We start from the raw sequence: 27927 nt of genomic DNA, 5'->3' as shown, positions 1-27927 counted from the left end.
GGATTCTCCAGGATGTGAGGCCAAGAGGGAACGGACTGTTGTCCGGGGGAGAGCAGGGGGCCGTTGGGGAAGCTGTGCTGCGCAGGGAGCTGGCGCTTGGCGTGCCTTCCTGTCCGAGAGCGCGGGACGCGCGGCGGGGGCCTGGCCGCCGGCAGGAACCTGGTCCCTGTGCTCTGTCCCCCCAGAATAAGCCCCTGAGAGACCAGCTGTTGACAGCCCCAGTTAGAACCGTCCGGACGCAGCTGTCCCTGCGCGCGGCCCCTCCCGGGGTGCCGTCAACTCAGGCAGCCCCGCGGACCGACGCAGCTTTACGGCTCCGACCCTGCCGTGGCGGAGGGAGGCGGGCGGGCTGCACACGGTGTTGTCGCTGGGGACGACGAGCGTCCGCAGTCCGAGAGGGACGCAGTGCTCCAGCGAACCTCCTGCGGGATCCCCGCCGGGCCCCGGGGGGCTCCTCCACGGGGGAGGGGGGCGGGGCCGTGCGGGAGCGCCCGGAGCCAGAGCCGGCGGGCCGCTCGGTCCGGGACGGGCCGGGGGAGACGGAGACCCCAGAGACGCGGAATGGCGTGGACCACACGAGGGTCCGGCCGGCGGCAGGCCCGCCCGCGGGCGTCCCGGGTGCCGGCGGTGTCACACCTGCAGTGCCCTACAGCCCAGGCAGCGCCCTGCAGCGTGCCTCCTGAGTCCACGTGGCCGGATTTTCCGGAAACATCTAAATTGCCCGAATCATCGCTAGAGTGAGGGAGTGATGTGGCCACAAGGCTGACCGCCCGCGGAACCCCGAGCCCGTGGCCAGGCCTGCGCTCACCCTGTGCTCGGGCTTGCAGGCGTCCTGGGCCCCCGGCGGAGGGAGGGAGGCCACAGGGCCCCCCGTGAGGCTGGCGTCCCTGCGTGTGGAGGCCAGACTGGGGGAGGCCAGCCCAGAGGCGCTGCCTGCCAATTCTGCAGGCAAACACGTAAAACCCTCCGGAAGATTAGCAGAGTCGGGCACGGGGTCAGTAGCTCCGTGTACGCGGGAGAACAGAGTCCGTGTTTCCCCCCGGGGTTCGGAGTCGTGGAGTGACCCTGTTTACCAGAAGCGGGCAAGTGCACAAGCGCTAAAATCACTTCTCAAATTGAGGGCATGTGAATCAAGGCGGTGACCGCGGTGGCCAAGTGCCCCCGAAGGTCACTGTGGCCGCAGCAGGTAATGATGCAAACATGTAGACGGAAGAATCCGCAGAGGGCCAGCCGGGACCTCGCCTTCCTGGGGAGTCTGCGCCACCAACGCGCCCACGGGGACAAAGATGCACGACGGATACTGAAACGCCGCACACCCAACACCCGCGTCTGGTCTGACAGTTTCAAAGGAAGCGAAAATCATGGAAGACCTAGTACCTGGGTACCAGAGTCCCCATGCTGCGAGTGTCCGGAGCTGTGGGGCCCTGGGTGCACCCCAGCACGGGCGGGAGCAAGGGCAGGGTCACGGCCCACGGCCAGCCCCGTGGTCAGCCCTGTGGCGGCACAAGTGAGCACCGCAAGGGAGGGACAGGTGGACGGTGCAAACATGCCCCACCCCGGGAAGTGAGGAAAAGCCCAGAAAACTGGTGGGACCGGGAAGGGGATGGCTGGGCAGCCCCATCTCGGGGCTCACTTCCTGGCCACAGGGCGAGCCCCACGCCGCTCCCCTAGCAGTGCTCTCCTCCCGAGCCAAGCCGGCAGGGCAGCGGTCGCTGGCGGTTTGCTGGGTGCACGTCCCCACGGGCACTTAAATGCGCCCCAGCGGGGAAGCAACACGACGTATTGACCGGAGCCGGTTTCACCCTTGGCCACGAAGGGCCAGGAGGCCGTGGTCCCACGCCCTCCGGGGGTGCGGGCGGGGCCGTCCCTGATGCCCGCGCTCGCCCCAGCTCCAGACGCACCGGGTCCATCGGCCCCGGCTGCTCCGGTCCACACGCAACCTCACCCTGAGCATGGAACACACGACCCAGGGCTCGAGAGGCTGCGAGCCCTCACGGGGAGCTCAGGGCTCTGCCCGACAACCGGAGAGGACGCCCATGCGAATGGACGCGTCACCGGGCGGCTGGGAGAGCCGGTGCTGTAAAGGCCTCAGTTCTTCCCCAAGGTCAACCTAGGACTCTGCGGCTGAAGGTCACGGAGGAAGATTTACAAACACCTGATGAGCTAATCCTGAAGTTCCCGTGCAGAGGGCAGCGCGGCTCCCGGCGCGTCGGGGCTCGGGGCGGGCTTGCGGGCCTGCCGCGGGGACCCCACCCTGCGTCCCCCTCCACGGCCCCCTCGTGCAGGGTCTCGCTGTTGGTTTACGACCATGGTTCACCCGAGTTTCTCCCCTAGCGGCCTCCGAAGAGAGGACGGGGAATAAACACACGTCTGAAAGCGTCTTTCCTTGACCACTGGGTGTTTTTCGTGTCACTTCCTTGAAATAGCCCCTCCCCCACTCGTGTTAGATCTTTTTTCCTGAAAATTCTCTGAGGCAGATGACGGGCATCCTGGGAAGGCCCTCAATGTATTTTATTTTTCCTCAATTTCTCAACTCACTGTCCGTTTTGCCTTCTAGGAGATTTTACAAATTCTATGAATTCTTATCTTCTAACCCTTGCATGGAAAACTTTTATTTGAGAACCATTTATTCCGATTTTACAGACACTTCCCAGGGAGTGATGAACCAGTGTGGGCCCTGGTGCTGCACTAGAGATCACAGGCCCTTATAGGCCACTCCCGGAGACTAGGACCTTTAGTGGGGAGTGTCCCAGAGGTGCTCCCAGGAGGACGGCCCACCAGAGCACCCCTCAGGGGCCACAGTTTCACTGTGGACTTTGCTCCCTCATGAGTCCTCCTCCCCAAAGACAGCATTGCATTAGGGAAAGTGACCTCTATTTTTTTTTTAAGGATTTTATTTATTTATTTGACAGAGAGATCACAGTAGGCAGAGAGGCAGGCAGAGAGAGAGGAGGAAGCAGGCTCCCCGCTGAGCAGAGAGCCCGATGCGGGACTCGATCCCAGGACCCTGAGATCATGACCTGAGCCGAAGGCAGAGGCTTAACCCACGGAGCCACCCAGGCGCCCCGGAAAGTGACCTCTTGAAAACGGTATCCCTCAGGGACGGGACAGCATCCCGGGGCAGACACCGACATCGCCCTCCATGGGTGACGTCCCCGCAGGGGGCCTTGGCTGGGAACGGAGTGAGAACTATTTGCCGCTCCCCACACCCTGTGGTTCAACGCAGGCTGGGTGCTCCTGGGTGCTCTAGCTTTAGCCCAAGCATTTCATTCCTTTACATGATGCCCCTGGGCTCCCAGGTGGTTTCAGTCAAGGGGAGGGCCCAACCGGCATCCAGAGGCCCACGACACCTACGGGCAGGTCCCCAGAGCCCTGGGGGAGGGTGGGCCAGCCAGGCCTGCCCTGGCAGCTGGGTGGGGCTTAGTGTGGGCCGCTGGGCACAGTGGGCTCCCTGGGGGGCACCCCATCCCTCCACAGGGCTAGGGAGGCCTTCTTGGGCTCAGGGCAGCTCGGGCCGGCTGCTCACCCAACACAGCGAATCCGTTCAGGGCCCCCGGCTCCGAAGCGCACACGGCGCGAGCATAACGAACGGCCCTTTGTCCTTCTCCTCCAGAGCACGGAGGCGGCCAGTTCTGTCCCTGTGCCCTCCCGCCCCGCGTCCCCATGTCTCCAGAAAAGGCTCCCCCGGCTCTGTGTGAGGCCAGAGCCGCGGCGGGTGGCGGCGGGAAACCGGCCCTGCACGGATGTGAGCCTCCGTCCAGCACACAGAGAGGACAAGGCTCGGCCGCCCAACGGCAGCCCAAGGTGGGGGCGGCAGGCTAAGGGCGAGGGCATTCCGGCAGCAGGACAGCCCTGGGGCGCCGGTCCAGGCGGAGCGGCAGGTCCGAAGGTGCTCTGCGGGGGGCGGGGGGCGGGTACCGACCGCCCAGCTGCGGCCCGCGCCCCGGCCGTCCTGCGGGGGCGGAGAGCACCCCCCACTGTCACGTCACACAGAACACCCGACCAGCTTGTGATCCAAAATCAAGGCTGTATTTGTCTTCATTGATTGACACGAGAACTCAGTGTTTAAAACCACCAGAGTCCACAGGGGACACACGGGTCGGAAATACAGAACAGAGCAGACGGCCGCAGGCGGTCCGACCAACGAGGCCCGAGAGCGCAGCGGACATGGGCGCCGATGCCAGGAACAGAGAGGGACAGGGACGTGGAGGACGGGACGAGGGGACGTTCGGGTGGTTATGAAAGCAAAACCGAAACCAAGAGATCATGCCAAGGCCTCCACGGGTGGAGGGGCGCGCGGGGACATCTGCTGACGCCTGCGCACGGAGAGTGGACAGAAGCTACTACTCCTGTTTGCAGCGAACCTCCAGACTCTCCACTCCTAAAACTGCTACGGAGTCTGAGAACGCAACGGGCACGGGGGTGCACCGAGCTGTCCTTGCGGCCAGAGCCGCGGGTCCGAGGAGGGCGGGGCCCGGCTCCCCCGGGGCCGCGGGAAGGGACGCCCCCGGCCGGCCGCCCTGCCCCACCTCGGAGCGCTTGCATAGTTGAAGACCTGCAGCAGTGTAGCTTCTGAGCGCGTCCAAAGGACAGCGAGCGGGCTTGTGGCCAGGTTACACAAAGAGCCAGAGAGATTTCTAGAAACTGCCTTTTATAAAGTCTACCTAGGTTAAGAATTTAATAACGTCATATATTTATATTAACAGACTATTTACATATTTCATTTGTTTTTTTTTTAAAAACAAACCAAAAAAGAAATCTTCTTATGCTTCTGCATAAGGCAAAGAGTTTTGTACAGTATTATTATTATTTTAATATATATCTGTAACTTCGGTTCCAAGTACCAAGGGAGGGCCAGGCGGGCCCTGAGTGGGGGCCTCACAGTGCGCTGGACAAAATGACCGTTTTTTTTTTCTCCATAAATAAGACAAAAGATCCTGGGGTTCTAGAGCGGGATCTGAGGCCTTTACATTGCAAATCTGAACTGAAGATAAAAAAGCAAAGTTTCTTTTTTGTTTCTTTTTAAATGTCTAAAGAGCACAAAATTGAAAAAAATACAAATCTATTAAAAACGCTTCTCACCTGTGGGAAAAGATGTACAAACTTGAATTCTCCTCCAGTAGCCTAATTCCAAGCTCGGAAAACCAAAGATCACCCCCAGCAAAGACTGTGCAGACTTCGGGTGTTAAGCAAGTGTCACCCCAGGGCTGACGGCGCTGTGCTTAGGTTCTAGAAACGTCCGCGTAGAAAAGTTTACAGCAGTGCATTTGGAAGGGTCTCTGTACACGGGCGCGGGGTCCCGCGGGGACTACCGTGCCTCCACCTCCTGGGGGTTGCGGGATGGGGAATAGTCGCGCGCCTCCGGCCCGTGGCCCCCCAGCGGCGTAGTCCTGCTGCGCGGCGGCGGCCCGGGGGGCGTGGGGGGCCCGCCCGCGGCCACCAGCGGGGGCGGCGCGCCCAGGGCAGCGGCGGCGGGCGGGGTCCGCGCCAAGAGCCCGTTGTGCAGCGCGGCGGCCGCGGGCCCGAGGCGCGGGTAGTGCAGGGAGCCCAGCGCGGGCAGGAGCGCGGCGCTGTCCAGGTGCGCGGCGGCGGGGGGCAGGTGCGCGGCGGCACCCAGGTGTGCGGCCCGGGCGCGCTCCAGCTCCTCGCGGCGCGCCTCCCGCAGGCGCTCCGGGCTGTAGTCGTGGGGCTCCCGGTCGCGGTAGGGGCGCTCGGGACGCTCAAAGAGGGTGGCGGGGCCCGGGGCGGGGGCGGGGGCGGGCAGGGCGCGCCGGGGCAGCTCCAGGCCGCGGTAGGCGTCGCGCAGGGGGTCCCACGGGAAGCCCAGGCGCTCGCGGGCCACCGGGCTGGGCCCGAGCTGCAGGGGCGCAGGGGGCCCGCGTGGACGCTCGGGCGCTGGGTGCAGCCCGGCCCCTGGGGGCTCGGAAGCGTCACTGTCTTCCCTGCACTCCTCCTTCACCTTGACGTCGCCCTGGGGCCGCTCGGCGGGCGCCTCGGGCGGCTTCCCCGGTTCTCGGCCGAGGAGGCCTGCCAGGCGCAGGCTGTCGCCCAGGGCCGCCTTGCTGTAGGGAGACGGCGGGCGCGCGGCCAGCTTGGCGCCGTCCTCCTTGGCCGGAGAGCGGCTCTCCTTGACGCGGGGCTCGGCCTCGCGCTCGGCAGGGCCCCCCGGCCGGCCGGGTTCACTCTGGCCACGGAGCAGGAAGCTGCTGACTGGGGGGCCCAGAGGGGCTGCGGGCGAGGCCCGGCTCAGCATGCGCGTCTTCTCCAGGAGGTCCCTGGGAGTGACAAGACAGACACCTTCACTCAGCCCGGGGTCAAGAGGAGCTTCGTGTAACAGGGTGCTGCTACCAAGCTCCCCCTCTATGACCTCCAGATCCTTGGGGTGGTTGTGGGGGTCCCTTCAGCATCTTGTCGACACAGGCCCACGACACCCCGTGTCTTTCCTCTCCTTGATAAACGCAGAAACCAGCTTTGCAGCGGGACCCCAGAGTCCCCAGACCCAAGCCACGAAGCCCCTGAGGCAGGACGGAGGCAAGTTCACGCTGGGGAGGCCCCACCGCAGTGTGCTTCTGAGCCTTTTGCCCCGCGTCCGGCGCAAGGAGAGGGCATGGCCCCCAGGGCCTTGGCTAGGGATCCCCAACAGGAGGGGCGAGGCGGGGAGGCTCCGGCTCCTGTCCACCCCATCGGCCAGCTGCAACGGACCCACCTCAGGTTCCAGGCTCTGCTGCGGACTCTGCGACAGGACTCCCACCTGCTCCGCCAACCTGGTGCTGCTGCCCAGGGGTGGCCAGCCTCAGCCCCGTCCTCCCGGCCAGGGGACTCTCCCACAGGTACCCCTCCCAGAGCCAGACCCCACCGTGAAGATGCAGGCGGCTCCCTGCAGAGGCCCCGCTGGGGTCACCGAGCCCAGCTGACCTTTCCTGCGGCCACCTCCACGGCTGGATCCGCCCTCTCTGTGGCCCCTCCCCCAATCCTGGGGTTCTCCATGGGGCCTTCTCTCTACTGGCCTTGCCCAGCCCCAAGTACGGCAAGGGGACCTCCACACAGAGCTGAGGCCGGTGCCACTCACCGCTCCTCCCTGCCCTTGTCCGGCTCTCGGTCGTGATTGGTCAGGGCTGAGACCCGATCAGGGTCCACAGGCTTAGGCCATGGGGGTGGTGTGGGGAAGGAGGGTGGCGCTCGGTGCAGTCGGTTCCAGGCCTCATGGGGGCTGGGCAGACCGTGCAGCGCGGAGCTCTCCTTGGGGGCAAAGATGCCGCTGCCCTGAGCTAGAGAAGAGTGGGAACGTGAGGCCACGACAGCGTCCCCGCCCTGAGTGAGGGTGCCCCGTGGAACCGCAGGGCCGCTGGGGAGAAGCACACCATGCTGGCACCCAGGGAGGTAACTGAGGGTAACCGTCAGCCAAGGGTCAGGGTGCAGCCCAAACCCACAGCGGGAGCCCATGCATGCCGCCGGGAGAGCAGAGAGCAAGCTTGGTGGTCACTCACTCAGTGTGTGGCTCCCCAGGCCTCCGAAGGCGCTGCTGCCCAGGCTCCCCAGGCCCCCGAAGGTCCCTGGCCTGCTGAAAGGGTCTGTGGGGACAACCAGGGCTCAGGGTTTTTCACGGCTCCCGCCAGGGCTCCCTCCTGACTTCACTTGAACACCAGACCCTCTCCTGTGACCCCAGAGGAAGGCAGGTGCCCCTACATAGTCTGAGAGCTGTTCTATTTCTCAGGGTCCCCTTCCCGCTCACCTGCATCCTCCCCCTGTCAGACTTCAGAGGCCGGAGCGCGACCTACCTGTCAGGTGACCGGTGGTCAGGAAGCTGCTGGGATGGGTGGAGGGTCCGAACGGGTTGGCAGTGGGATGGGCAGCACCTATGAGAGCAGGTTGACAGGAGCCTGGTAGACCTGGGGCCTCCTGTTTGTGGGCCATTCCTAGAGCGGGGACACCCCAGCTTCCTCAGGGGCCTGTCTACATCTCCCGCCGGAAGCTCACGAGGGGAGGCGGGAGGGGTGAAGGCACCGGGGTCCCCAGAGAACAAGGTGTAGAGGCTGGCCTTGAGGCTGCGCCAGGGACACTGGCCCCAGAACCTCCAGCTGGAAGCTAAGAGGCGATCTTGGCGACGGAAGGGTTGCTGAAGAGAGCGCGTCCCCTCCTGCCGCGTCCCCCAGCCACAGCCCACAGGTGTCAGCACACAGTCCAGCCCTGGCTGGGCTGGAGCCTGGCCCGACGGCACCCCTAGGGCGGCCAAGTTGGGCCCCAGGCAGGGGCCGTGGGGTCGGGGTCCGGCCCGGTAGCCACACACGCCGGCCACTGTAGAGGGAGGATTCCTGGTGCAGACCGGTGACCGGCCGCGCTCATCTCGCCAGTGTCCCTGGCTTGGGGGACACTGCAGTGGAGAGCGTTCATCTCGCCATGTCCCCGGCTCGGGGGACACTGCAGCGGACAGTTTATGCTTGTACGGGCCTCCGCGGCCAGCCCCACCGCCACTCCCACACGGTCTCCCGTCTCCGCGGGCTCCCCAGCACACAACCAGCTGCTCTCCCGAAGGACTCCCAGGCCAAAGTCATCAAACGGAAACTTCGTTAGTAAGAACTAGCCTGGCTTGGCGCTGATGGAAACGTGTCCCCGCGAGTGCAGGGGGGCCACGCTGCTTTAAGAGCGCACAAGAGCGAGCCCGCAGGCAGGCTTCTGGCTGGAGGAACCGGGAAGGGCAGCGGCGCAGACGTGCGGAGGAACAGCCACGCCAGAGCAGGCCTGAGCCCTGCCGCGGGGCGAGATGCCCAGCAGGCAGGGCAGGCCACCTGCGTCCGGATCCGCGGGGCCCGGTCCGGGTGAGCGGATGGCACCCTGATTCCGGGCTCCGCCCAGCAGAGGAAGCCACAGCTCCCTGGGCCCCACAGCGAGAACACGTCCTGCCGACTGCACGGACTGAAGCCAGATGGGGGGACCTCTGCGTTCTGAGGGACACCCCCATCCAGCTGAAGCCAGGGACTGGCCAAGTCACGCTGTTGGAGGCCAGCCTGCGTGGTCTGGTCCACACACAGCACCCCAGCCCTCTACCAGGGCCCACCCTTACTGGGTGCATGGCCTGGTCGACGGGGGCTACAGGCGGAGGAGAGCGTGTGTGCACACGGGGGAGGGCGGTCAGGGAGGGCCGAGGTGAGCCCCGGTTCTCTGACAGCTGGGGAGGGAGGAGCGGGCCCCTCCAGGGATGGGGCGCTGCTCGCGCTGTGGCCCGGGCAGCTGGCCTCGGGAGCACCTGCGGGTGAGGCTGGGAACTCGGGGCTCGGCTCTCAGCTTCCTTGCACAGCAGCGTCTCATGGACCTTACTCCCTTGCACAGACACCGGTTCGTGCGGGGCGCCTGCTTTCCTTCTGGGAGTCTGGTTTGGTTGTGTGCGGACAGAGGAGCCACAGGACCGACCCCGCTGGAACCCTGCGTGCCGGGTCTGCGAGTGTCCCAGCAGCACAGCACAGGATGCGGGATGTCTCGGTTCCTTGCCGAGGAAACGGGGTGCGTCCTGCGCCTCCCCGGGCCAGCCCTCAGCCATCCTGCGCCCGGCTTCCTGCCGATCTCCCGCCGCGAGACTTTCCCCTTCTCCCACTCTGCTATGTCCGTTCCCTGGGATGCATCTTGGCCCTGCGGGTAACCTACGCTGAGTCTTAGGAGGCTCCCCATGATCCTTGAACCTGGCGGTGGTCCCAGAGCCCCAGCATGGCAAGATGGTGCCGGAAAGACGTGTGGATTCTTGGGGAGCTGCGCCAAAACCCTTCCCAGGAGTCCCGGGAGGAAGGCTAGAGTCGGGGAGGGGCAGGCCAGACCCGGGGAGGACTCCTGCCCTACCTTGGGTTGGGCGGGGAGACAGCAGAGGCGGGAGCTCCAGGGCGGAGTGGGGGCCCAGGGTGGGGGTGTCACACGTGCTGGCACAGAGGTGGCGGGGGCTGGGACTGACCCAGCAGCATCGTGGGAGAAACAAGCCTGCGGATGCGTCTGGAACTGTTCTGTCGGAGCCCCAGCCCAGGGAACAGGCAGGACCTCCCCCTTCCTTGTGCTCTGGACAGGGCGCCTTACCCGAGCCGGAGAAGAGGGGCCGGGCCAGGTCCTGCGGATAGTGGAATCCGGTGAACACGCCTGGGGCTGGGGGTCTGCCAGACAAGTCCAGCTTGGCGCCCACCTCCAGCTTGTGGGGGTCCAGCTGCACCTGCTGAGAGGGACGGAGCACGTCCAGGGCCCGCCTGTCCTGCCCGCCACCGGCCGCCAGCGTGCAACGTCCTCCTTCCCGCTGGGGCGGAACCAGACCCTCGTCCCGACCGAGGAGAGCCACGTGCTGTCAGGACAATGTGTGACGCGCAGAGGAGGCGGCTTGCGCCTCCTGTGGCCCGGGAGCCGCACATCTACACTAGAGCACCTCAGTGCGGACAGACACCACGCTTCTGTCGGTAAAAGTTTCCCTGTGCTACGATTTTGCAGAACGGGACTGAAAAAGCCAATTCAGGTACTGTTGTTTTGAATATGCTCCAAGCTTCCGGTGACTGAATCTGGCCTCACTATTAGCATTTAAGTTTGTTACATAAAACAAACATGCCTGTGGTTCCGCTGTGACGACCATGCGCGGCCAAGGGGGCGCAGACCCTCGGGGGCCCTGTCCTTGCAGTGGGGTGCTCCGGCCCACGTGGGGGCCGCCCCCGCGGCTTAGCCGAACATTCAAACATTCGCAGAGTGAAACACGGTGTTTTGTCCTAGGACCCTGTGGACCTCTCATGGTACATGCTGGCGTGGTGACTTCTGAAAGCCATGCATGGAGGTGCGTGCGACCCGAGATGACAACAGAGGGGTCAGGACCCTTTGGGGCTGGGGGTTAGGGGCTGAGGCCCAGGCTGCCCCCGTGCTGGTGTGGGTAAGGGCCTCTCCTGCCTCTGCCTGCCCTTCCCTGGCATCCCCAGCCCACAGCATGTCCCCAGAGTGCCTATGGCTGCCTCTTCCCCGTATTGTCTGGGTTATGGCCTAGGGGCCCACTTGGGCCACCTGCCCCTCCCAGACACACACCACAGGTGCTCTCTAAATGCCTGCAGGAAAGGTCATGCGGACGCCTCAAATGATGTTGGTGGGACAAAATAGGGTCAGTTCCTCCCAAACCCCTGCCTGGGGGCCTCCTGGGCAACCCCTCACCCTCTGGACTCCTCCCCAGCCCTGCCCCCTGTGCCAACACAAGCAGCGCATGGGGACACCTGCCCCCTGCCAGCCGGGGGCTCACCTTGACCTTCTGCTGATGGTGGTAGATCTGCCAGGCGATCTGCACGTGCACCGCACACCACCTCCCAGGTTTCTGCGACAGGGCGGGCCACACACTCAGCCTCATGGGGGGCCTCTTCCTGCTGCCTCCCCAGGTTCCTGCTGTCCTGGGAACCCCTGGGGCCATCTGTGAGGCCCTCGCCATCCTTCCCAGCCATGAGCCTCCCTCCCAAGGACACAGGCACACACGTGCGGGCGTGTGCCGCACACTCACCCTGACTGCAGTCCGGTAGGGGTCGGACACCTGTCAGTGATGGAGAGGGAAGGGTGAGGTCCCGGCTCTGCGGGTGGCCCTGCTGCGGCCACCACCCTCCACGAGGGGGACTGGGCCGGCTGGGTGACCCAGGGAGGAAGGGTGGTCAGGGAGGCCACCTACCCCAGGGGCTTTCTGGAGGAGGGTGTGAACAGCACTGGCCCGGCCCGTTACCTCGATTGGGTTTGAAGTCTGAAGGGAGAGAACAGGATATGACCGAGCTGCAGAGCCCGGGCCCAGGCAGAGGACCCCAGGGGGCCCTGCACCCTGCCACCCGCGGGGGCCTGGCTTCCCACGCCCTCTGCCCAAGGACTTCGGCAACGGCAGGAAGGCGCTCTGGATGAGGACATGCCCGGGTCACGGGGCTGAGGCAGCCCCGCTCTGGGGAGGATGAGAGGAAGAGGCCCATTCCTCTCTGGGGCCTTCTGCGACACGGATGCCCCCACGCTGACCACCCCACAAAGACCTCCCCTCTGCCCCTCTGCTCCCCATGCCCTGAGGAACAAGGACACGTGAAACCTGACTACCGCTGCTCCCTGGTGTCCCCCCAACCCCGGCCACTGCCTAGGCTGGGGGTCCGGCGGAGGCCCCTCAGGGAGTGTGGGAGCCCCCAGCCCCCGCCGGCCGCGGGGCTGCACAGCCCCATCCCCCCGGGATGGCTGGCTCGCACCAACACCAGGATCACAACACACACAACTGCACAGCAGGGCTCCCATGTGCCCCGAACCCCGTCCCACCCCAGGCGCAGCTGGTACCTTGGGCTGAAAAGCACCCTGTAGGGACCCAAAGGGGCCTGGGTGTGGGAGCAGGGTGGGCAGTCCGGGGACGGCGGACGAGAAGGACGGGAAAAACTGCAAGAGAAAGACGGCGCGTTCCAGGGCCGCGGCTGGGCGCAGGGCATCGGGTGTGGACGCTGGGCCTGGCCCTGCGCTACGCGGAAGGGAACCTGACGAGGCCTCTGGGCAGGGGCGGCCCCACCCTTTAACCGTGACCTCTAGCCCCCTGACCCCAGAGGGACACTCACGTTGGAATGTCGGAAGTAGGGGCTGTCCAGCTTGGGTGCGTACTTATCAAACTGGAAAAGAAAAAAGCGGAGAGTGAGGCCTCCCCGAGCCATCCCACACCCTCCACTGGGCCCGGCACCCGCACCCCTGCTGGGCCAGGCGGAGGCCCAGAAAGCTGCTTCCTGTGGCTGGTGGCCTGCAGCCAGCTGACCCCTGGGGTCCCTGAGGACACTGGCCCAATGCCCTGAACTGGCCCCTTGGGGCCCAGCTCGCAGACTGGGTGGGTCCCCTCCCTGTTCTAACGGTCGGTCCCACGGCGGGCAGTGCAAAGGGGCCCGTCTGTGCCATCCAAGTGTCCTGGCTGATGTCTGGGAGGGAACGCTGCTGTCATCACGGGGGGCATGGAGCCCAGGGCCGGTGGTCACATGTACCCAGGCCCCCAGCAGCCTGGCCCTTTACAGAGCAAAGCCCCTGCGACAGACTCCACCTCACACGGTAGCTGGCTCAAGAGATGGGGGCCCACCACCTAGGGCCCCTGGGAGGGAGTCCTGGCTTCCCGCCCCCCTCAGTCCTGTCTCAGTCTCCAGACCTGCTGTCCTGCTGCCGACCGAGATGCTGAAAATCCTGTGTGGCTAAGACTGGCCCCAGGGCCGTGTCACCCGTGAGCAGACGTGGGGCACCCGCCCAAGCCCAGGACAGAGAACCTCATGACGGGACCCACAGAAGGACCAGAAGGAGGGGCCAGACAGACAGAAAGGGCCGGCGTTGGCCGTCGTGCGTGCGGAGAGCGTCTGCGTGTGCCTGCTGTGTGCCCTGCCCGCCCGCCCGCCCACATGGGGGGCCTACGCACCGGCGGGGGTGCGGCGGGTGGCAGGAGCGGCGTCGGGGGCAGCCCCGCGGGGAAGGGGGCAAATGTGTGTTGGTGCTGGTGTGTGTGCTGGTGTGTGTGTTGGTGCTGGTGGAACTCCGCCCGCAGCAGAGCCCCCGGGCCCAGGGGGGCGCCGGGCCGCTCAGCGCTCTGGACCAGAAAACGCGCGTTCAGCTCTTGCCTGAGCAGCTCGTGATCTACAAGAGAAAAAGAGAGAGAGACGGAGAGGCACGTCGGCCGTGGGCTCCGGGCGGGGCGAGGCGGATAGTCACCTGGCACTGGTTTCGGCAGGCCAAGCCGTGGTGGCCGCTCGCTAGGTGCGGGCCCCAGGGTGGAGGTAAGAGAGGAGCCTGTGACCAAGTACCAATCAGAATCCCCGAATGAGGCTGGCAATACATGATTGGCTGGCTGAATGAGATCAACAGGCTGGCATCTAAAGGCAAGAGAGAACACCGTGAGCCCCCGGTGCCCCCTGTCCCCCCAGCCCAGCGACCTGGTCCCATCCCAGGGCACAGGGCTGCCCGCACCTGCGCTGGGCCGCTCAGGATTTTACAAAGAACCTGGAGACAAGACCCCTGGGAGAAATCTTCAACGACCCCACACTCGGCCTTGAAGGGGCACCTGCCAGAACCAAGCAGGGAGGGAGAAGCCAGGCTGCTGCCGCTCACCCGGAAACCCCCTGCTCCAGGACTCAGCTGCGCACGCCCCACAAAGGGCCTGGGGCCCTCGTCCCAGACACACTCGTCTGCGTTTCCGTGGGCACATACAGGGCACCCGTGCGCCAGCACACAGGTGCACAAGCCAGGCGCAGGCAGGGAGCCTCCTCTGCACCTGGCAGTGGGACCTCCCGCCTGGGAAACGAAGCCTGCAGCGGTGGGGGGTGAGGCGGGGGGCTGAGGCCGCGATGCCATCCGTCCCTGGGGTCTGGGACCAGGTGGGGGAGGCTTTGCCTCTGGTGCCCGCACCCCCTCCCCGGGTAGACCACGTCCCTCCCACCTGCCCAGAGGGGAGGACCACAGAGTGGAGGGACAGTGACCCCAGCCCCAGCCAGTACCTACCGGCAGGGTGTCCTGGGAGGACCAGGCTGTTGGCCGGCAGCGCCGGGGGCGGGGGCAGTGTCGGGGGGGCAGCGAACATGGCCGCCGCGTGGTGCTGGTGCTGGGCCTGCGAGCGGAGCGCCAAGTGTGAGGTAGACAGGTGGGGACCCGGCCCGAGAGGCGACAGGGACGCGTGCTTCGCGAGCCCGAGGCTGGCGCTGCTGCTGGCGCTGCTGCTCCTGCTGCGGGGAGCGGGGGGGGGGGGGGGGGGGGTGTCAGCGCCGAGGGGCGGGGCGTCCGCGGGGCCCCGCCCCCGCCCCTCGCAGGCCCCGCCCCCGCCCCCCCACCTGAGGCTGTGCAGGCCGTTGTGCGCAGCCTGGCCGTGGCCCGCGAAGGCGCCCAGGGGCAGAGGCACGTGCGTCGGGAGCGGGGCGCGGGGCTGCGGGGGCGCGGGCGGCGGCTGCGGGGTGAGGCGGGGCAGGGCGGGGGCTTCCTTCTTGACCGGCGGACTGGCCGGGGCGCCTGGCGCGGGGCCGGCGGAGGGCGCGGGGCTGCGCACGGCGGGCAGGAAGGGCGGCTCGGCGCTCAGCTCGCGGCTGCGCTCCAGGCCCGAGACTTTGGGCGGCGCCCCGGCCTTGGCCTCAGCCTCCTCGCCCAGCGTGGGGCCTGCGGAGAGAGGGCCGGAGTGAGCTGGGCCTGACTCAGGGACAGTAGCAGCGAGGTCGCGGCCACGACTGAGCCCCCCCACCCCCACCGCCCAGTCCACAGGGGCCAGGGCTGGGGTCCAGAGAGCCTGCAGCGACTCCACTTTCTGAGAGGGAGGCCAAGTGCAGCGGACTCCACCCTAGCAGGGCAGCGGCTCCGAACCCGTGGCCTGCGTGGACAGGCCCTTCCAGCCACTGCATCCCGCCTTGGCCACACCTTCACCTGTCGCCCTTGCCACTGAGCAACACGCGCACTGGTGGCCTGCTTTCTTTCTGAAGCCACCCAAGTGACCCACGGCCTGAACGGTCTTTGGGCCCATGCCCTGGGGGAGACTCTCCAGAGGACTGGCCTCGCGGGGAGGTGGTGGGAAGAAGCTGCTGCTCCCCCACCCCGCCAACATCCAAGTCGTCATTGGATCCCCCCAACACCCACTGTCCAGGCAGCTCCAGCTGACACTGGTCCCCTCGGAGCTGTGTGCGCCCACTCCCTGACCTCCCACCGACTTATCCCAAACCCTCCTGTCCACGCAGCGTCTAGGCAGCGGGCACATGTCCAGGCCGGAGGAAGCTTTGTCTGGAGTTTCCCAGGAGTGGGAATCCAGGTTCCTGACTGCGGTCACCCTGTTTGGGCTGCTGGTGGATTTCACTTCCTCCCGGGGCGCATGCGGGAACTTGCCATGCTGAGTGGAGCGTAAAGCCTGCAGCTGCATGGCTGCGGGACGGGGCCGGAGAGACCCAGGGGACACCGCTGAACCTCGGTCTCCTCCCCCGGCAGAAACAGGTGGCGGCAGGAAATGGCTCTTCTGCCTCCTCTAGGGTGACATTTCCCACTGTAGCCACCAGCCTGTGTGCTCAGGGACGGAGCTAGGGAGAAGACCGCCGCCCCACCATGAGAACGGGGACCCACGGATCACAGCGCCGTCTCCACCCACTTGCTCACAGCCGCCAAGGGGAGCCGGCCTGGCACTCCCACCTCCTTCCTGCCTCTTCCCTCTTTGTGCTGGCCCCTCTCGAAGGACGCGCAGCCCCAAGGACAGAAAAAGGCAGGTGTGGGCTGCGCGGAGCTGGGTTCTGCCAGGGCCGCAGCCTACCTGCGGCCTCTCCCCTCACTGGGGAAGCAGGAGCACTACCAGGGATCACCCCTGCTGTGACCCTCCCTGGGCACTGCAGAGCCCTGACTGGTTTCCTGAGCTCTGCCTGCGCACGTGAGTGGACCGGGCAGTGGGCTGAACTGTGCCAAGAAGCCATGTCTGAACCGACAGTCCGTAATCCCGGATTATCATTAGGTGACAATCCCTGTGAATGTCACCTAATTTGGAAAAAGGGTCTTTGCAGATGTCACCAAGCTAAGAATTTTGAGATGACACCAGTCTGAAACAGGGTGGGCCCTAAACCCAGTGATGGGCATCCTTCTAAGACAAAAGGCCAGGGGAGGTAGGAGGGACATGGCTCTGAGTCCAGGGACACTCAGGAGTGGAAAAAGAAGGAAGGAACCTCCCCAGGAGTGTTTGGAGTGTGGCCTTGCCAACACCTTCAGCTCAGACTTCTGTTCTCTGGACTGTTAAGGGTAAGTTTCCGTCCATTTTTAGCTGCCCAGTTTGTGATTATTGGTTGAAAACACCCTAGTTCTGTGCTCCACTCTGGGTCAGTGCCGGCAGAGTGTGCCTCCCTCCCAGGACCGGTCTGGTCTCCCCTACCCTGATTCTGTCGGGCATGTGCATGCTTTGCTGAAAGGCTTTAATCTGAGGATGAGGCTTCCCCACCAGAATCATGGGGAAACCATGCCCTATTCCCAAGCCACTGTGGTCCCCACGTTTCTGTGCTGCAAAGCCAGTTGCGTCCAGTCCCACCTGGACGGAGCCTTCCAAGCAAAAGGGCCCCTTCTCTGTGCTTGGTCCAGGGACCCATCCATCCAGCAGGAAGGATGCTGCTCTCTAGAACAGTGCTGGCTAAGAGAGATTTCTGGCACTTTGTCCCTGTGCCACTCCGCCCATGTGGGGGCCATTGGCTAGGGGGTAGGGCTGCTGTGCAGGCAACATTAGCCATGTACGTAGTGGTGGTTGCGGCAGCCAGCCTACACTGTGGGTGTAGCAGGTGCCAAACCACAAGCTGCCAGTTGTCCCCAGAGCACCTGACCCCATGAGCCTGGGAAGGGTCTGGAACCATGCCTTGCTTCCAGTCCCAGTGAAGGGGCAAGAACCCCACTTTGGCAACCACTGCTCGAGTGCTGACCTTGCTCCCTGACTTCTGCTTTCCTTGTAGCTTTTGATGGGGGGCTGAAAATCATAGCACATAACTCCTGCCTCAGGCTCTGCATCCCGAAACCGACCCATGATTGAGACCAATCTGGAGCCCACTCTCTTGCCCCAAAAGGCTTGCTGTCCCTTCCCACGATGGTTTCTGGAACGAGTCCTATCCTTTCCTAAAGACCAGGAGGTGAGGCCAAGGAACATGCTTACCTTTATCGGCTGCTGGGGCAAAAAGCTTCTCGGAGCCCACAGATGCCTGGAAGACAGAGAGGAAGGTCAGAAACCAGAGGGGACGAAGGGCTCAGGGCTGAGCTTGGCTCTTACCCTGCCCCCCAGACATAGGTCTGGATGGGTTTTGTGCATGCCAGGGCTGCCCGGCCGGCAAATGTGTCCTCCTGTGCCCACAGCCACCGCACAGGTGGGCACACAGGTCCCTCAACCCAGAACTGGAATCGAGGATGCTCAACAGAGATGTGGCTATTCAGTGTGACCCTGCCAGTGGGGGGCTGGGACTTGGGCACTCAGGGGCACCTCGGCAGGACCAGCCCCAGGAACCCAAGGACCCCACGGGGCCCGGTGCTGGAAGATGGAGCAGAGCCTGGGCCCTAACAGGCGGCAGGACAGCACCCTCCGGTCTGGTCCAGATCACACGGCTAGGACGAGGTGCGGCGTCCACAGCAGAGCGTTCTGCTCTAGGTGGTTCCTCATGGACCCTCCCCCTCACCAGCCTCTCTCCTGGGGAGACGCCCACATGCACACAAGATGGTGGGGTGTCAGGGTGAGGAAGGGGCCCCGCACGGAGGACCCCGCCACAGCTCATGGGAAGGAGCTCCCTGAAACTGCCCTGAGTAGAGTCTTTTCTGCTAGTTGATTTTTTTCCCCAAGGTTTTATTTTTAAGTAATCTCTACATCCAACGTGAGGCTCAAACTCACAACCCCAAATCAATAGTCCTACACTCCACCAACCAAGTCAGCCAGGAGCCCCACTAATTGACTTTTTAAAAAATAGCTTCCTGGGACGCCTGGGTGGCTCAGTCACTTAAGCTGCTGCCTTCAGCTCAGGTCATGATCCCAGGGTCCTGAGATCGAGTCCCGCATCGGGCTCTTTGCTCAGTGGGGAGCCTGCTTCTCCCTCTGCCTCTGCCTGTCTGCCTGCTTGTGCACATGCTCTCTCTCTCTCTGACAAACAAAAAAACCCAGCTTCCCTGAGCTCGAACTCATATGCTGCACAATTCACCTGTCGAAGGTGTAAGACTCTGTGGTTTTAGGGTCTTTGCAGCTGTGAGCAACTGTTACCTTGGCCAGGCTTAGGACATTTTCATCACCCCAAAATGAAACCATGAGTTCTCCAGCCATCACGTCCCCTGGCCCTGGGACCACTGCCTCTCATGTGTGCAGAGGTCCTGCTGCTGGACTTCTCGGTGGAGAGAGTGGCCAGTGGCTGGCAGTGGGGCAGGAGGCGCGCAGCAAACAGCGCAAGGACTCAGCCACCACCAAAGCCAGACAGCAGCAGGCGCCGGCAAGGACACAGAGAAGCCAGGGCCCTCGAGCACCGTTGGCCGCAAGGGAAGAGGTGCAGCCACCGTGGGCAGGGGTCCCGGGGGTCCACACAGGGCTCAGTGTGGAAATACGTGGAACAGCAATCCCCCTCCTGGGCACATGCTCCCCCAGACTGGAAGCGGAGTCTGCAGCCGGTATCTGCCCCGGCAGACCCAGCAGCGCTATTCCCAGCAGCCGGGAAGGGGGAGGGGCTTGTGTCCATCAGTTAGAACAGAACGGTCCAGACGGACAATGCATGCTGCCCGGCCTCAGAGAGGAAAGAAATCCTGACTGCTGCTACCTGGAAAGACCTTGAGGACGCGGTGCGCAGCACGAGGCCAGAAGAAGGGCAGACACTGGGGGAATCCCACTTATTTGAGGAGACAGACTCAGATGGGGCACCGGGGCGGCGCGGGGGAGCTGGGTTCAGCAGGGACGGCGTCGCGTTTCCAGGGAAGAGTCCCGGAGGTGGCAGCCACACAGCAGGGCGGATGTGCTTAATGGCTCTTCACGTGCACGCAGAGACGGGCCAGATGCTGAGTTCTGTTATGTGGATCTTCCACAATAAACACCAAATCGAAAGAAAACACGAGGGAGCTTTCCAGGGCGATGAAAGCGTTCTCGGACCGTGAGGGCCGATGTAGTCCTACAGGTTGGTCACGGTGCTTCAGGCCGCACACTTGAAACATGAACGTCTCACTGACCGGGGCAGTTTCGGGGCAGGGGAGTCGGTTACAAGCTGCGCTCCCCACCCAGGCCGGACGCTGCTCATCGGTGGGGAAGTGAACGGCGTGCGGTGGGAGCCGGTGGCCAGGAGCGGGGGAAGCTGCTCCCTCGGTCGAGTCAGACCGACCCAGGATGTCAAAAATGGAGCCAGAGACGCAGGCCTGTTGCCGGGCTACTTCGCAGTCACACCGGAATGGGGCCAGTCCTTTCTACTCGTGTCCCCAAAGCCGGGACCGGCAAGAAGAGGGAGGTAACGCAACCCCCAAACCACAGCCCCCTGCCCCAGGGCCCGGGCCGCAGAAGGGAGGCTGCTGACGCGGAGCGAGCGCAGAGCACTGGGGGAGGCGGGGGAAGGAGCCCTGACGGGTGAGCGAGACCACGGCGGACCTGGACCGTCTCCCCCGTGCCTGACCTCCCAGACCGCGGAGGCTGTGTGTCACCTCCTCACTCACTACCAGCTGGGTGGGACACGCTGCACTCCCACACAGGGGCGCCACGGCCGTGACCTCTTCTCTCCCACGTTGGTTTCCTTGCCAGTTTGTTCTTCCCGATACATCCTACATGGTGAGTAGTGCTTGTCAGAGTCCCTGAATCCACCACCTCACGCCCGAGCTAGGGGTCTGCAGGGGCGGGGGGCGGGTGGCTATCAGCCCCGGAGGGGTAGAGGGCGCTGCAGCCCAGCCTCTGGTTCCAGACACAGCCAGGCCCCCCGTCTGTCTGCAAAGTAATGATGCCCTAGGACCAGGACGAGGACAGCTCGTGCCCGTCCGCTCTACAGCAGCACAGCCCTGAATCTGCCCGTAACGATGGCCACTGCACCCCCACGCCCGATGGCGCATGGGTCACCCCCCCAAGGGCCGTCGGGGACCCCGGTCCTTCCTGGATTGGACCCTCACCATGACCCCAGGACCACACAGCAGGGCCCCTGATAGCTCTGTTGCGATCGTCATTACCTGGGCTCATTAACGTGCCCACAGATGAATTCCCCACGAAGCCCAGAGTCTCTCTTAAATCCAAATCAGAACAGGTCACCCCCCTGACTCAAGCGCTCCAGCGTCTTCCGAGTGCCCCCAGCTGCAGTCTTTCCCCCCATCCCGCAAGGCTGCGGGAGGCCCAAGTGGCTCCTGACCCTGACCCCTCCCCCACCCCCATACCAGGGCCCTGGTGCCTGGTCTGAAGGGCTCTTCTTGCTCAGCTGGATGCGCGTGGGTGCTGCCAAAGAGAGAGGCTGTGTGCCCTGCAGCCTCCTCTAACAAGGCAGCCCCCTGAGGTCTTCATCATCGGATGCGCTGACAGGCCCTCTGCGCCACAGGGATGGTGCTAAACGCGCGAGCATCCTCGGGGGTCCCCAGCTCAGAGCCACTGCCAGAGGGCTCCTTATCTTTAGGCAGAGCAAACCAACCGAGCTCAAAACCCCAGCTGCCATCACCATCCAGGAGGGGTCTGGGCTGGTAAAGGGAAGCAGGTGGGGGGTGGTGTCCCCAAGCCCCAACCACGATCGAGCCCCCTGTTCTGGCAGAGGCATTCCCATCTGAACAAGGTGGTATCAGAAAGGAACCCCGAGGAGCAGTACTGAGAAAATTCCTGTGTTCTGTCCAGCACAACTTCTCCTGGTCCCACCCTAGGGGATGGGGGGGGGGGCAAGTTCACCTAAGGCCGAGCTGGTTTAGTTCAAAGCCGGGGCCTTGAGTAGGGGCCAGGAGGTGGCGCCCCAGGCACTTGGAAATTCAAGGGGAACAGTGGAGGGGGTGGGGGGAAGTGTCTTCACCACTACCTCCCACCCTGGATGCCCCCCTGGCAAAGGCAGCAGGGAAGGCACTTTCCCAGGTCCATGCGGTCTTCTCCACCCCCGGTGCCACAGAGGGCCCAAGTTCAAGTTTGCTTGGGGAGGTTGAGGGATCTGAGTCCCTGCAGGGGTCCTGGGAAGGGGCCCAGCAGGTTCCTGGACCACAGTGAGCGGCCTGGACATCTGGCCAGGCGCAGCCATGCCCATCTGGTAAGGTTCTGAACAGACGGGGCAGGCACCCTCAGACTGCTTCAGGCGGCTGCGAGGCGGCGACCGCGTGCCAGCCCCTTTCCCAGGCCAAGCGAAGAGGCGCTCCTTCTGGAGGTCGCCCAGTACAGTCCCTCCGCTCCTTCTCTTCCAGGGGGAGGGGTCCGGAGCTGGCCTGCTGACCAAGGCGGGTGGGCAGCCCCAGGGCAGTCACCAGACCTCTGCAAATAACTTCCCGAAGACCATCTCCCGGGATGTGACCCAGGCAGCCACAGCGGCTCTAAACCTGGCACTGAGCCAGCGTGGGAACGGAAGAAAAGGGTCACTCCAGGCGAAAATACAGGTGGGAGGGGCCAGGGCTGCAGGTTCACGGTCCCGCTGGAGAGGGCACGCCCGGTAGGGAGTGTGTCACGACCGACCCTAACTCCCCTGGGGTGCACAATCCCGGCCGCCGGCGGGGGTCACGGCGCGCTTTGTCTTCGAGGACCCGACCCGCGGGGTAGCCTCCGCTCAGACACGCGGCACAGCCTCCGCCCGCCGCGCCCCGCCCCAGACAAAGAACTCCAACTCCGGGCAGGTGAGCGCGGAGGGCGCCGGGAACCGCGGTGGCCGAGCCCCCGCCGGGGCACAAACAAAAGCGCGCGTCCCCCACGACGCCCGGCCCCGCCTCTGCCGCGGGCCCCCCAGTGCCCCCCCCAAGGCCCGGGACCCTCCGCAGGGATGCGCCCCCGCCCGCCACGTGGGCCGCGCGGACGCAGCCGGAGACGCGGGTCTCCGCGCGCCTGGCTCCCGGGAGAGACGGGGTGGGCAGAGCGCCGGGGGCCGCTCCTGAGCCCCGCTCCTCTGGAAGGGGCGGTTGCTGTCTTGTCCCCGGCGCCCGAAGTCCCGAATCCCTCCCCGGAGCCGCCAGCGCGCACTCACCGCGCGGGCGCCCCGGGTCTGACGCGCTCTGCAGGCAACTGCCGCTCGTCCTCGGGCCGGGGCCCGGCGGCATGGACGCGGGCGGCGGAGCGCGGGCCCCCGCCACCTCCGGCCGTCGAGGTGGCCCTTCTCCCGGCGCGCCCTGCCTAGCCGGAGCCCGGGCCGGGGCCGCGCATGCCGGGCGCTCCGGCTTGGAGAGCTGTGGGCGGCTCTGGCGGTGCGCGGGGCCCCCGGCGCCGTCGGGCGCGGCGAGGGCCGGAGAGGGCGGCGGCGGCGGCGGCGGGCGCACTGCTGGCGGGCGCGCAGGCGGCGGCGAGAGCGCGGGCGGGCGGGGCGGGGGCGGGGCGCGGGCAGGCCCGACTAATCCAGCCCCGAGGCGCGGATCTGCCCGCGCCGGGCCGCACGCCGGCCGGAGCCTGGACGTTCCCTGGCCGCCGCGAGGCCCGCGGCCGCCGCACCCGCTGGGCCGAGCGCTTTGTGGGCCCGAGCCCCTCGGATTCGCAACAAGCTACGCACGGCTCCCGAGCCCGGTTTACAGGGGGAAACTGAGCCACGGAGCGGCGAGGAAAGCGCGACAGCGCTCTACGTCCGTACGGCGGAAGCTCCGCCCTCCCGGGGCTCGGTTTCACCGTCTGCGAAACGGGAACGCACGGTGGGGAAGGGACCTGTCAGTCGCTGGAAGCGGAATCGGCTGCTGCCGGGCACGGGCCGCCGGAGCCTCCAGGCTGCTCGGCGGGAGGAAGCCCACTGCGGGTCCGGGAGAGCCACCGCCGCTTGCGAACGCCCGCACGTGCGGACACTGAGCCAGGCACGGCGGTAGCCCCCGGGCGCGGCGGCAGCGCTGGGCCTCTCACATTCCAGAGCGCACAGACAGGGGTCCCAGGGCGCCAGCAGTACAGCTTCCCTTCATGAAACGAGCTGTGGGACAATCCACGCAGAACGCACGCTCGGGGGCACCAGGAGGTGAGCTCCGGTGGGGGCGTCCTCAGAAGCCCAGGTCAGAAGCTGCAAACACCTGCTCCAGGCTGTGAGAATCAGTGGCCGGGTCCACACTGGGGGAGCCCGCTGCGTAGCTATCCCAAGAGAGCCGAGCTGACCAGCCCCAGGATCCCATGCATGAATGGACACATTTGCAGAGGACACAGTAATCTCCAAGGGTCCAGAAGAAACGGCTAACAGTGCCACTCGCGGTGGGGGCCTTAAGTCCTTTTGTCCTGCTCGAATCATTTTTCAAATCTCCGTACTCCCTTCTCCTGGCAAATGAACACTGTTCCCCCAAGTTCTGCTGTCTCCTGCCACAGACAGCAGACACTAGCTGCTGTGGAACACCACAGTATGTGCTATAACTGAAATTGTGGGGCCCTCACGCCTCTGTCCTTTGAGGACACCCCATCACCCCCACTGTTGATGAGAAAGCGGAAGCAGAGACAAGAAGTGACCCACCGGGGGCCATGCAGCTGCTCTGTGGCAGAGCTCGGATTTGAACCCCAGCAGTATGACTGATTTCTATGGGCTCAGCCAGGACATGCTCTTCCTCAGGGAAGGCAGCAGAGGCCAGACCTACTGGGGAAAATCAGGGGCTGGTGAGGAGTCTCTGCCTCACAGGCAAGTGTCTATGGGCCCCCTCACCCGCCACACCGCACCCCACAGGGTTATGAGCTCCCGAACACAGCCCTGGCTCCAAGGCCTCGGGCAGCAAAGGGGAAAGGGGTCCATGCAGTGGGGTGTTCCAACCTGGTTCTCTGTTCAGCAGCCAAAGAGCCCTGAACGATGTCATGCTCCAATCCCAGGAGTCTGTGAGTGGTCACCCACCATGGCAGAGTGGAATTCAGGTTGCTAACCAGCTGAGCTGGTGAGGGGCAGGTGACTAGGGGAGGGGGCAGTGTAATCCCAGGGTCGTTACCAGTGGAAGGAGATGGGAAGACGCCACCCTGCTGGCTCTGGACACGGAAAGGGCCAGGTGCTAGGAATGTGGGCGTCTTTGGGAGCTGGAAGCGGCAAGGAACCAATTCTCCCCTGGAGCCCCGGGAGGGACAGCTTGGCCCCACCCTGACTCAAGGGAAACCCAGTGGAAACCAGGACTGTGAGATAACCAGTCTGTGTTGTCTGCGGCCTCCAGGTTTGTGGCAGTGGCCACAGCAGCCCCAAGAACACCCCATGTCTATATCCAGGGCTCCAACAAGGGGATGGAGTGCAGAACTTAGGGCCCGTGGGGCACAGCAGGCTGCTCTCAGCATGTCAACATACAAATGCCCATCAGCAGGCCTGGGTTGTGCTTATGGCCTTGTGGGAGCTGCTGACACGGGGAAACAGGCGAGACAAGTGCAAATGGGGTGGGAGGAACAGCAATGGGGACGGGCGTGGCGTCTGCAGCAGGGAAGCCCTTCCAACCCGGGGCCTCTAGGCAGGACCAAGGTGAGGGGAACTCTGGGGAAGAGCTTTTCCTGGACAGCTAACTGCCAGTGCAAAGGTCCTGGGGCAGGAGCAACCTGGCAGGGCCTCGAGGGAGCCTGGGTGTTTATGTTGAGCAAGAAGAAGTGGGTCCAGGTTTAGGCAGGAAAGAGAGAGACTCTTGAAGACCCTCTCTGTCTGACCCACCATAAGGCTGGGGTGGGGGGTGGGGAACAGTGGGCCTAGCTGGGAGCTGCTGGGACGAGCCAGGCAGCATGGTGGTGGGCCTGTCCTGCGGAGGAGATGGGGCTGTTCCAGTGGAGTGGCAGGGGGCAGTGGTGACAGGAGCCGGGAGCTCTGTAGAGGGAGGTTGGCCAGGGGCCTAGGTGGGGCCCTGCTCTCACTCTCGCCCGCCATGGGCTTGAGGCTGAGGCATAGAGGGGCCGGCAGGGAGGGAGCAGGGGAGGGGACGACCGTGGACACAGGGCCGGGTGGAGTCCCAGCTCTGCCCTTTCTCCATGACCCTGAGCAGGTCCCGCGCTCTCGGGGGCAGATGTACGCCAGGTTGGGTGCTCCTCACTAACCGAGCTCTGCACCCTTCGGGGCCCCCCAGGGGTGTGTTCTGCTGTGCCTCTTCCAGAGGAGAGAGCCCGACTGGTGGCTAGGCTGTACCCACTCTCCCCCAGCGGGCCGGAGACCTACCCCTGGCACAGCCAGCGGGGGTGGGAAGGCGTGCTTCTGCCGGGCCAGTCCAAGCGTGGGCAGCAGGCGCCTGGAGGCCTGTCGTCCGGGGGGAGCGGCCCCAGCCCAGCCCCACTGCCCGTGTGGCCCGCCCACCGCAGCCCTAGACCCCAGGGGAAGCCTATCTTTGTGTCAAACGTGGTTCTCAAGGCTGCCTGCAGGTGCTGTGTCCTCCTCCAGCTGGGGGAGCCCAGGGCAGGGCTGTCTGTTTACAAAGGCCGGCAACTGTGACATGAAGGACTGACAAGGTGCAAATTCTGGAGCCAAACAGACAGTGGCCAGGGAGCAGAGGGGCTTCCCAGGGGGACACACACTCAACGTGGTAGGTCCGTGTGTCACCCCAGGAGCACCGGGGGAGGTGCCCCCCTACCCAGGCTGCCTCTCTGGGGTAAGTGGAGGCAGAGTCTGCAGATGAGGAAGGACCAGAACACCTGCTGAGACCAAGGACAGAGCCCTATGGGGGGAAGGCAGTGTGGCCAGGGGTCTCAGCGGTCTCGGGGAGAGGAGAGGGCCAGGGTGTCGGGCCTGAGTGCCCTCTCGTCCCTCACTGCCCAGCCCGGGGCCGGCCCCCGTTCTCCTGGCCTAGCCCGGAAGGTCCCCACGGGGGTGGACTGGCGGGCTCCGCTGAGGCCGGGGCGTGGGGGCAGGTCCCGGGAGCGTCCTTGCTAACCGGCACATGGTGCTGGGAGGGAAGCGAAGCCAGAAAGACCCCCAGGCCCATTCATGAGCTGACAGAGGGTGAAGTCAGACCCTTTTCCAACAGCCCGCGCGGCCTCCTTGCCGACTGGGAAATGCAGATTTAGGGCAAAGCAGGGTGAGGAGGGAAAACAGACGTGGCCCAAGAGCGGATTTCACAGAATCAAGAAAACCCTGCTGCGAGCCTGCAGGGGAGGGTCTGACGGCACCGGAGCAGCAGCGGCTCCAGGACACCGAGCTGAGCTGGAGGGCTCGGATGGCCGCTGGCCCCCAGGGAGGTGGCCCCTGGCTACCTGAAGTCCTCAGCGCCATGGCCGTGGCTGCCATGTGGCTCGAGACGTCCAGGGGGTGGACACCAGCAGGTCGGGGCAGCGTGCCACACTGGGTGAGTGGTGGCCCCAGGAGATGTGCCCCCTGGAACCTCAGAATGTGACCATACTAGGATTAGGGTCTCCGCAGCGCTGACGAAGATAAGGACCTTGGGTTGCCTGGGTGGTGAGGATCTCGGGTTGCCTGGGTGGGTGACTCCTGATTTCTGGTCCCAGGGTCGTGAGCTCAAGCCCTGCACCCAGCTCTGTGCTGGGTGTGGAACCTGCCCGGGAGTCTCTCTCCCTGCCCGCTCTCCGCCTCTTCTTCGTCTCTCAGGGATGTGTGTGCACACAGAGCAGATGTACCTGTAACAGCACTGTGGGGCGTGAACACACGTGTGTGGGGGTGGGACGGTGTGTGCCCCTAAGGTGGGTGCTCTAATGGAGGGGGCAGGCAGGGTGGCTCTTCAGCTCTCCCCCTCTAGGGGTGGGGTGGGACCGAGTGGGGCAGTCCCCCAGATCCTGCTGGGGGGACCTCCAAGCGGCCAGCTGGGTGTGCAGGCACTGAGTTTTGGTGGAGTGGGGAGAAAGGCTTGGTTCCTGGGGGTCAGGGTGGAGTGTCTCGACCCCGCAAGGACCCCTGCCCCACCCACCCCGCTTGTCTCTCCCTGTGTCTGCTAGCTTATGTGTGCTCAGCCGATGCCTGGCCCTGAATGACCCTGGGGTGCCCGCCTGCTCCCTTCTGCCATGGGGGCCCCCATGCAAGGACTGTGAGCTCAGCCGGGCAGGTGGGGTCTGAGGGGCTGTGACCCCCTCCAGGCACAGAGGGGAGCAGCCCACCAGAAAGGCAGCCTCTCTGTAAGCCCCCACCCCAGTCAGGCCTGGTCCAACCTTCAGGGGGTGGGCATGGGGGCTTCCCCAAACCCCGACCCCCACATCCTGATCAGCTAGTTCTGGAAGGGCCATTGGCTGGGGGACAGGAGGGACAGGCAGCCCTGACACTTTCTGGGGTGTCACGGAGCTAGAAAGGGGCACGCAGGCCGAGTGGCCCCAGCACCTCTGCTTTCTACTGAATACAGCAGCCCCCGCTTCCTGTCCCTGGGGAGCACCTCCATCTGCCCCGGCCAGCCACAGCTGGGGCTGTGTGTGCACCCACGGAGGCAAGGCCCCGGGAACACGCCCTCGAGTGTTGGGGGCCTGGCCTGGCTCAGTGGAGCCTG

The 27927-nt window shown here is 64.9% G+C and overlaps 1 protein-coding gene across 12 annotated transcripts in view; it reads right to left on the bottom strand.

Moving 5' to 3' along the window:
• Positions 1 to 4649: 4649 nt before the first annotated feature.
• FBRSL1 (fibrosin like 1) overlaps positions 4650 to 27927 on the bottom strand; it is a 76790-nt gene continuing 53512 nt past the window's right edge. The window contains exons 6-20 of one of the 12 annotated variants that reach the window (XM_082700139.1): positions 17603 to 17648; positions 14787 to 15105; positions 14461 to 14678; positions 13767 to 13835; positions 13385 to 13599; positions 12555 to 12605; positions 12286 to 12381; positions 11654 to 11722; positions 11492 to 11521; positions 11240 to 11311; positions 10057 to 10189; positions 7779 to 7916; positions 7488 to 7571; positions 7070 to 7268; positions 4650 to 6275 (exon numbers count right to left, since the gene is read on the bottom strand). In XM_082700139.1, coding sequence (XP_082556265.1) covers positions 5309 to 6275; positions 7070 to 7268; positions 7488 to 7571; positions 7779 to 7916; positions 10057 to 10189; positions 11240 to 11311; positions 11492 to 11521; positions 11654 to 11722; positions 12286 to 12381; positions 12555 to 12605; positions 13385 to 13599; positions 13767 to 13835; positions 14461 to 14678; positions 14787 to 15105; positions 17603 to 17648 — 2706 coding nt within the window. In that variant the 3' untranslated portion in view covers positions 4650 to 5308. Of the gene's footprint in view, positions 6276 to 7069; positions 7269 to 7487; positions 7572 to 7778; positions 7917 to 10056; positions 10190 to 11239; positions 11312 to 11491; positions 11522 to 11653; positions 11723 to 12285; positions 12382 to 12554; positions 12606 to 13384; positions 13600 to 13674; positions 13836 to 14460; positions 14682 to 14786; positions 15106 to 17602; positions 17649 to 22571; positions 22857 to 27927 lie in introns of those variants that run through there. The other 11 variants (XM_082700134.1, XM_082700142.1, XM_082700141.1 and 8 more) reach the window with 11 other exon arrangements.

This window comes from Mustela nivalis (assembly GCF_964662115.1).
Source record: "Mustela nivalis genome assembly, chromosome: 14".
Lineage (NCBI taxonomy): Eukaryota > Metazoa > Chordata > Mammalia > Carnivora > Mustelidae > Mustela > Mustela nivalis.
The sequence above is the reverse complement of the archived record's forward strand: the minus strand, read 5'-3'. Positions and strand labels throughout refer to the sequence as shown.